At 34.9% G+C, this 8,923-nt stretch overlaps 2 protein-coding genes and 1 long non-coding RNA gene across 3 annotated transcripts; 1 reads left to right on the top strand and 2 right to left on the bottom strand.

The window, feature by feature from the left end:
- Positions 1-2,357: 2,357 nt before the first annotated feature.
- On the top strand, positions 2,358-3,015 carry LOC123201878. Its single transcript, XR_006498881.1, has 2 exons — positions 2,358-2,436; positions 2,592-3,015. It is a non-coding gene; the product is annotated as an uncharacterized LOC123201878 (long non-coding RNA).
- Positions 3,016-4,932: 1,917 nt separating this feature from the next.
- LOC123201742 (receptor-like protein EIX2) lies at positions 4,933-6,780 on the bottom strand. Its single transcript, XM_044617300.1, has 2 exons — positions 6,581-6,780; positions 4,933-5,878 (listed from the first exon to the last, which is right to left on the bottom strand). Exons 1-2 carry the CDS (start codon positions 6,778-6,780, stop codon positions 4,933-4,935), a joined length of 1,146 nt encoding a protein of 381 aa, XP_044473235.1.
- Positions 6,781-6,856: 76 nt separating this feature from the next.
- On the bottom strand, positions 6,857-7,831 carry LOC123201741 (receptor-like protein EIX2). The gene has a single exon (XM_044617299.1). It carries the CDS (start codon positions 7,829-7,831, stop codon positions 6,857-6,859), a length of 975 nt encoding a protein of 324 aa, XP_044473234.1.
- Positions 7,832-8,923: the final 1,092 nt, after the last annotated feature.

Raw genomic sequence — 8,923 nt, 5'->3', positions numbered from 1 at the left:
CATAGTTATTGAAAGAAAGGTAGGTAAGTATGTCAAGGACCGGTATGCTCTGAAACCATGACAAATTTTGTGGAAGAAATACCTCACTTTTTAATATATTTCTTCACCATTTTTTTACAGAGAATTAGTACACATATATATACAGGTTCTAGTCTATTTTTGGCTATACATAAACTATGGCTATGATAAGGCTTGACCCTTGAATCAAGGGATTATCAATCAAGAGATTTACATAAATCAAGGGATTATCAATCAAGAGATTTACATAAAAGATTTATCCTGTAATTTCTCCAGTTTGACAGCTCACGTCAACAGTTTACTCATCAAGGTTTCGTACTAATAATTTATTTGGAAACATACCAAGGTGTATTAATAACTTCAGTGCCATCATGAGAGAGAGTGAAATGGATGACGATACTGAGTATGGGTCTAATGTAGATTTTTATTCAGCTTATATGGAGGATGCATTACTTGTGAATAAAGGTGAAATGGCTGAATATAATACAATTTTGAAATTTTTAAGAATTATAAATCTTTAAAAAAAAAACTTCTCTAGAGAGATTCCTATGGAAGTGACAAATCCTTTAGCGTTGCAAACATTGAATTTGTTTGACAATTCTTTGACTAGCAGAATTCCAGAGAACATTGGTGCTACGAGTTTTTAGAGTCCATTGACTTTTTTGGAAATCAACTTTCTGGCGATATCCCACAGAGCATTTCAAATTTGACATTTTTGAGTGTCCTGAACTTATCCAACAACAAACTTTCTGGAAAGATTCCCTTGAGCACTCAACTGCAAAGCTTTGATGCATCTTATTTTACTAGCAATGAACTTTGTGGTCCTCCTCTTCCTAATAATTGTACAGCGAGTAATCCAACATCCAGTGATCAGAACGAAGAAAATGATGGTAATGAAGATGAAGTAGATCGGTTTTATGTAAGTATGGCTCTTGGATTTGTGGTGGGATTTCGGAGTTTCATAGGATCTCTATTCTTCAACAGGAGATGGAGGTGCATGTATTTCCAGTTCCTGAATCGCCTTCAGGACAAACTGGGCAGTGTCGTAAGAAAATGTTACTAGAGTGTTTTCTTTTTTTTTTTTTGGTCTTTAAATGTTTGGGCCTTGTTTCTGAATGATAATAGCTGTGTGAACATTTGACATCATACAATCATGTTTACTTTGTCTAATTTAAATAAAAAATGTGTAATGTATTTTTTCCGTCTGAGTCGCTCATGCAAACCTTAAATTTGTGTTGACCCGATTAAAGGGATGGTCTAGGTCTTGACCAATCCAACCGGTTCGCCTAGTGGATCGAATTGGTGATGTCAACATGATATCAGCGATACACGTTGCAAATAATAAAAAGAAATTGTTAAAATTTTTAACACAGAAATATTTAGAACAGAGCTTATAGCAGATACAAGAGTATCCTCATGGAATCAATTATAAGAAAGATTAAATGATAAATTATTAACAAATGACCTTACTCTGTTAGTGAAACCTGAAGACAACTCAAACCAACAACAAAGCAAAAAAACTTCTTTCTTAATGTCGTGCAGGTTCCGTTCTCCATAAACTTCTTCGTTTAAAATGTTTTGCAGGTTTTTCCAAGGACCCATCTGAAACTTGGCACATGATTTTATTCTGATTATTTGAGTTTAAAAAACTTTTGAATATACAATCGGATACACTAATGATGTGTGATTGTGTGATCAATCATGTAATAATAAACTTTGCTTCTTAAGTAGTCTGCTCAAGTGCACAGAAAACAAGTTAATAAACCTTGCTTATAACAATACTTCATCTTGTTCATGAAATGACATAAAAAACCAGACCTGCAAAAATTAAAAATCTAGTAACATTTTCTTAAAACACAAACCAACTTATCCCCAAGACAATCCAAAAAATTTCAATACAAATACCTCCATCTTTTGTTGACAACAAGGGGGCCTATTACACACCAGAAACCCACAACAAATCCAAGCGGCATGCTTACATAGAACCATTGAACTTCATGCTTGTTGACATCTTCTCCATCTGCATTCTTAGAATCTGCAGGTATTGGACCAGTTGCAGTGCACCTTTGGGGAAGTGGAGATCCGCAAAGTTCATTACCAATGAAACAGGATGCGTTGAATCCTTGCAACTGAGTGCTCGAAGGAATTCTTCCATGTAAGTTGTTATTGGATAAGGTCATGTGATTCAAATATGTCAACCTTGATATGCTTTGTGGGATTTCACCAGAAAGTTGATTTAGGGAAAAATCAATGCACTCCAATGAACTCATTGCTCCGATATTCTCAGGAATTTTTCCACCAAGATGATTGTGTGATAGATTCAAGGATTGCTGCTTGTCCGTTGGAAAGAAAAAGCTTGTCCGCTCTGTTCCTGCTGAGTTGAACAAAGACCATAATCAAATTTTGGAGTTGGCCCAGGTTATAACCATTTTCTTTATACGATTCCATATTCAAAATTCTTTTTGGAATGTGTGCAAAAACATGAAAAATTTGTATTTCTTTACCCTTCTGAGTGGAATAATGTATTACCAGTTGAAAAATATCTGAGTTTATTTCTCTTTTGGCTCTTTTAGGCTCAAGGTTTTGTAACTGTTGATGAGGTAGAGAGACAGCTTTCGTGGACAATTAGGCGTGCCATTGATGCACTTGATGCGTTGTTAAATGAAGTTCTTGCTATCATTGGCCTTCATCTTTTGTACTACTAAATATTTTTTTTTTGGCTTATGTTGGTCACTTATACGGTTGGATGCAGTGGACTTATAAATCCTTACTGTTAGATATATATAAAGGTCCTGCTATGATTGATGATGGCCACAGAGATGGCAGACAACTGTATTGGTTTGCCTGTGTGTCTTCAATCACCTCATCAGTTGGAGTTGATACTTAGCATAATCTTTCCTCTTTCAATGAAATTGTATTAAATCAAAATGTCATTCGTGGACACCCAAAAGATGAAGTGCAAAAAGGTATCATATATCTCCTTTTCCACTTTTGCCATCATACACAGTTATGATGTTCATGGATATATGTTAATCTTTTAAGCCATTTTTCCTATGAGAATATTATGCCCCATCTTTCAAGGTAAATGAAAATAAAGACAGTTGATGTGGAAAAACAAACGTGTTTATGCATGTTCATGCACGGTTGAGATGCAAATCGTCGGCTTATGTCATTGCAGTCCTGTCAACTTTGAGTATGTGTTGACTGAGGCCATTTAGATACAGGTTGGTAGAGCAGGGTATAAGGATATGGCACTGGCTCGGTTGTTTCAGAATTCCACTTGTTGGCAAATTTTCTTTGTTGGGGCATCATTCATTCAATGTATATGAGCCTCTTTGATTTATCAAAAGTACTTCCTATCTTCAGTTGACCTTAGGATTACCTTCTGTTGCTGTAGTCAACAGATTTTACAGAGTACACATTCTGTGTTTTTCTGGCAAGGTGTAAAAGAGAGAAACTTGAAATGATTCGCAATAATAAGTAAATTTCTAAAACTCTCATAAAAAGAGGTCTTGATCTTCTATTATAGGGCTTTTGATTAAAGCTATATTATGAAAAAATGTTGCAGGCTTGACTTACTAAAGATAAGCTTTTTAGATGAGACGAATTTACAATAAAGAAGGCTAGGACAACAAATGAACAAGGATCATCTGTGGCCGGCAAAGTTAATTGAGTTGGAAAATTTTAGTAAATGCAGACATTGCTATCAGTTATACATGAACAGTAGTATTTAATTACACAATTTGGAAAATACTTATTAATTAAGGATCCATATTGACAAATTAACCATGGGTTTATATTTTAATATTTATTAATTAAGCTCCAGGAAAGAACAAGAATTAGGTCATATTAAAAGGAGAAGCAGCAAAAGTCCTTCAATCCTGAAAATCTTCATCATATATTTCTCTTGTCTAACCATATACTCAAGGTTATCTTTATAGTTTAAGATACGTGATGATTCATGGAGAAAGAATCTATCTTTGAGGAATTCGTGATCCTACCTGTGAATCTGTGACTTTTACGCTTAGCTACTCTTCAAAAAGTCATGACAATGAAATATGGGGAGATATGATATTAATATTATTATATCAACACAAACTATAGCTTGTTTGATTTTATCTAAGAAGTTTCCTAGCATGTGGACTGACTTGAATAATCAAAGTATATTGTTATATGTTAACCATGACTATATAGTACTCCGTTTCAAACGTTCCCATGCAAATCCTTGGTTTATGTCATTGCAGTCCTGTCAACTTTGAGTATGGTAGAACCACCAGTGTCGACTGAGGCCATCTAGATACAGGTCGGTAGAGCAGGGTAAAAGGATATACCACTGGCTCAGTTGTTTCAGAATTTCATTTGTTAGCATATTTTCTTCGTTGGGGCATTATTCATTCAATGTATATGAGCCTCTTTGATTAATCAAAAGTACTTCCTCTCTTTAGTTGACCTTAGAAGTCCCTTGTGTTGCTTCAGTCAACAGATTGTACAGAGTAAGGATTCGCAATAATAAGTAAATTTCTAAATCTCTCATAAAAAGAAGTCCTGATCTTCAATTCTAGGGCTTTTGCTTAAAGCTATATGATGAACAAATGTTGCAGGCCTGAATTACTAAAGATAAGCTTTATAGATGAGATGAATTTGCAATAAAGAAGGCTAGAATGAAACTTATTGCTTCAAATATTGAGCTTGCAAGAAAAAGTGCTTACACCGAGCAGAATTTATACTAGCATCAAAATATTATTCCATCATTTTATTTCATGAATTGCAACTTTGCATGCTAAACTCAAATGGAAATTAATGCAAACATGATTTATTGATCTCAAATACCATAACCACTAATAACATCCTTATGTAGAAAATACAAAATACATAAGCTCCAAACATTCAGATCAAAAGAGGAACACAAAAAGTCTAATAACATTTTCTTACAACACTGCCCAGTTTTTCCTGGAGGCTACTCAGGAATTGGAAATACATGCACCTCCATCTCCTGCTAAAGAATAGAGGTCCTATAAAAATCCAGAATCCCACCACAAATCCAAGAGCCATACTTACATAAAACCAGTCTACTTCTTTTTCTCCTCTATTCTGATCGCCGGATGTTGGAACGCCTACTGTGCAATTATTAGAAAGAGGAGGACCACAAAGTTCATTGCCAGTAAAAGAAGATGCACTAAAGGTTTGTATTTGAGTGCTTGAAGGAATTCTTCCAGAAAGTTTGTTGTTGGATAAGTTCAAGACACTTAAAAATGTCAGCTGTGAAATACTTCGTGGGATTTCACCGGAAAGTTGATTTCCAGAAAAATCAATGGACTCTAGAGAACTCATAGCACCAATGTTATCCGGAATTTTGCCAGTCAAAGAATTGTGTGACAAATTCAATGATCGCAACATTGAAAGATCCGTCACTCCCATAGGGATGCTTCCAGAGAAGTTATTTTTTGAAAGATCTATCATTCTTACAAATTTCAAAATTGTATTGTATTCATCCATTTCACCTTTATTCACAAGTAATGCATCCTCCATATGACCTGAATAAAAATCTGCATTGGACACATACTCTCTATCATCATCCATTTCACTCTTTCTCATCATGGCACTGAAGTTACTAATACACCTTGGTATGTTTCTAGATAAATTGTTAAAAGCCAAATCTAAGATTTGTAGAGAAGTGAGGTGGCAAAGTTCCCTTGGTAAAAGCTCTTGAAACATATTTGATTGAAGGATAACAATCTTTATTCTTGAAAATCTTTCTCCCATCCATGCTAGGACATTTCCAACAAACTCATTTTCACCAAGATCAAGTTCAGCTAACTTTGTACAGTTCTGAAGTGACAAAGGTATCACCCCAACAAAGCTGTTTTTGTGAAGTTTTAATGACTGAAGAGAAGTTAAAGACCCAATAGAAAGAGGAAGGGTTCCAGTGAATTTATTGTCCTCTAAATTTAGAACTTTTAAGTATTGTCATTTCCTCCAACAATCAGGTAATTCCCCTGATAAGAAGTTTTTATTGAGGATCAGTATTTCCTTCAAACTTTTTGATTTAGTCATCTCAGTACACAAATAAGCAAACATGGATCCCAAAAAGGCATTGTTGGAAAGATCGAGTACATACATATTTTTGGGTATCTGAGGTAAAGGACTTGATAGATTATTTGAATTCAAGTCAAGTGAAGAAAGTTGAGTTAAATGAATTAAATTTGGAATCTCGTCATAAAATTTGTTGTGTGAGAGATTTAAAAATGTTAATGGAAATTTAAACAAATATTGTGGAATAGTGTCGAAAATGCTTGAGTTGGATATATCAACGTAAAGTAAACTCCTTTGTGAATGAAGCCAAGATGGAAAATTAGGGCCTAAATGACAGGAACCTAATCCTAAAAGTATAAGTTTAAATGGTGGAACCCACTGAGGAGGGAATTTAAACATTAGTGAATTTCTTGATACATCGAATGCCATCAGTCTTGTGAGATTGTTAAAGTGGATTTCCGAAAAAGTTCCATTGAACTGGTTATACGAAAGAAATAGAACTTCTAAGGTTGAAAGTTCTCCTAAAGACCTTGGAATAGGACCTGAAATTGAGTTGTAATATAGACGAAGAGATTTTAAATTTTTGAAAAGTCCAAGTTGGTTGGTCAATGGACCAAAAAGTTGAGGGTCCGCCAAGTTCAAATGCTCTAAAACTTTTGCAACACATTCAAAGAAAATATTCAAGACTTGAGATATTTCCTCATTCAGTATGACAGATTTGAGAGACATTGATCTCAAGTTGCAAAGTCTTCCAAATGATACTGGCATTCCTCCATCAAAATCATTTAGTGAGAGATCAAGTACTTTAATTGTCCGAAAGGTTTCCCAGGCCATCCATCTGGATCTCAAGTTGCAAAGACGACAGGTTTCCCAGGCCATCCATCGAGCCTTGCAAGTAATTGTCCGAAAGGAAAAGTTCCTCAAGGTTTCTAAGTCTGTACAACCAACTGGGCATTGAAGAATTGAAGTAATTTTCAAATAAATCAAGATGTCTAATGGAAGTCCAGTTTTGAAGTCCCTCAGGGATTGGACATTCAAAATGATTTCCAGTTAAATCAAGGGAGGCAAGAGATAAAAAATTTGCAACAGGTTGGGGAGGAAAGTGATGAAGCAAACAGTATGATAATTTTAGCACTACTAGGGATGGGAGGGTGTGTATCACTTGCAACCAATCAGAGCAATTGCTAAGATCCACACCATCCAAGTCAAGATGCTTCAACAAAGAAAGACGAGATAACCACCACAAACTCTTCACATCTAATATGCCACCGAGGCCAAGATACTGTAAATTAGAGAGGTTTCCAATTTGGGGAGGAATCATACCCCGGAATAAGTTTAGCGAGAGATTAAGGTTTCTTAAATTCTGCATAGATCCAAGAAATCTAGGAATCTCTGCTCCATCAAAATTATTATCGCTTAAGTCCAAGGAACGCAAATGCTTCAAATCAAGCAAAGAGGGATCTATCTTACCATGCAACTTTGACCTCTCACGAGCATCATCTTCAGCTTGAGACACAACCTCTTTCTCTGGGGGAGTTCTAAGGCTGAGCTCAAGCACATGGCCCGTCAAGTTATCACAGACAATACCAGACCATGTACAGCAATCTCCATTTTTAGAAGTCCAAGAGACAAGCCGATTGGCAGGATCAGTGAGATCTTGCTTGAACCTTAAAAGTGCTAGTCTCTCACTTTGGAGGCAACCAACAGAAGAGCTTCCTTTGCAGAAGCTAATGTTGATGGTCGCTACAGCAATGAAAACAAAGGCAACAACTATTCTCATGGTCTGCTTCAATTGTACGATCCTAAATGAAAAGACTTATATGTTTTAAGGACGTGTGCATGACAGAAAATTACCAATGGTTTGATATTAATACTGCTTTTCGTTAACATTTAATATTCTTGGGAACCATTTGAATCCAAACAATTAGTGGGAAAGCTGCATGAATTTTCTTGTCAATATTTTAAAACGAAAAATGAGTGAAGGCTTTTTATTTTTCTGACTTACTACGTCTCTCCGAAAATAAAATATTCGGATGGGAAAAATCAAACTGGTTAGCGCTGGAAACTATAACAAATGAACAAGGATCAACAAAACCAACTGTCTGCTTATTTGAATTACTCACAATCACTTAAGCAAATGAGAGAAATGGACCATAATTTGTTTTCACAAGTGTCAGATATCAAGGATAATTAATTCACTATATAAACAACAGTTCTTCTTCATTATTTTTTAAACTAAATAGTAATCTTTTAAAGTTTATTCAAGTTTCTAAGTTCTTTAATTTCAGATACTTTGATGAATTTCCTTTTGAGTTCTTTTCACTATAAATGAAAAATTATTATAAGAGACGTTGAATAGAAAATTATTTATTCTCTCTTTAGTTTCATGTGAGTTAAGCCTATCTCTCGGCTACCATCATAAATTTTCTTGAAAATTCATATATCAAATAAACACTTTTTGAATTTAGATATTTTCCAATCAAAATTCAGATCACAATTATTCAATAATCATTGTGACTAATAGCTACTAGAAAACTTGTCTGTCCTTTCATTACCTATTAAATTTAATTAATAATAAAATTGTGACATCATAAGCCTTCGTATTGAGGCTATAATCTAGATGGTACAAAATTAAGTTCACAAAGCTTGGCGTGGGAGCTTTCATCCATTTGATTTTCTACCATATTATAGTCCCTTACATGAAACTGCATGGGTAGGACCTTCTACCCTACTCTTAATTGATGATTCAGGAGAAACATTGTGGGGGACTACTGAATTTGGAGGTGTCTGCTTTTAGATTTGTGGTGGGTGTCGAATCCACCAAAAATAAAATTTTCTACTTTCTCAATGAAAACTTGTAGATAGGGCAAGT

The sequence above is a fragment of the Mangifera indica genome, chromosome 18 (assembly GCF_011075055.1).
Source record: "Mangifera indica cultivar Alphonso chromosome 18, CATAS_Mindica_2.1, whole genome shotgun sequence".
Taxonomy (NCBI): Eukaryota; Viridiplantae; Streptophyta; class Magnoliopsida; order Sapindales; family Anacardiaceae; genus Mangifera; species Mangifera indica.
This window is presented reverse-complemented; position numbering and strand designations above follow the sequence as displayed.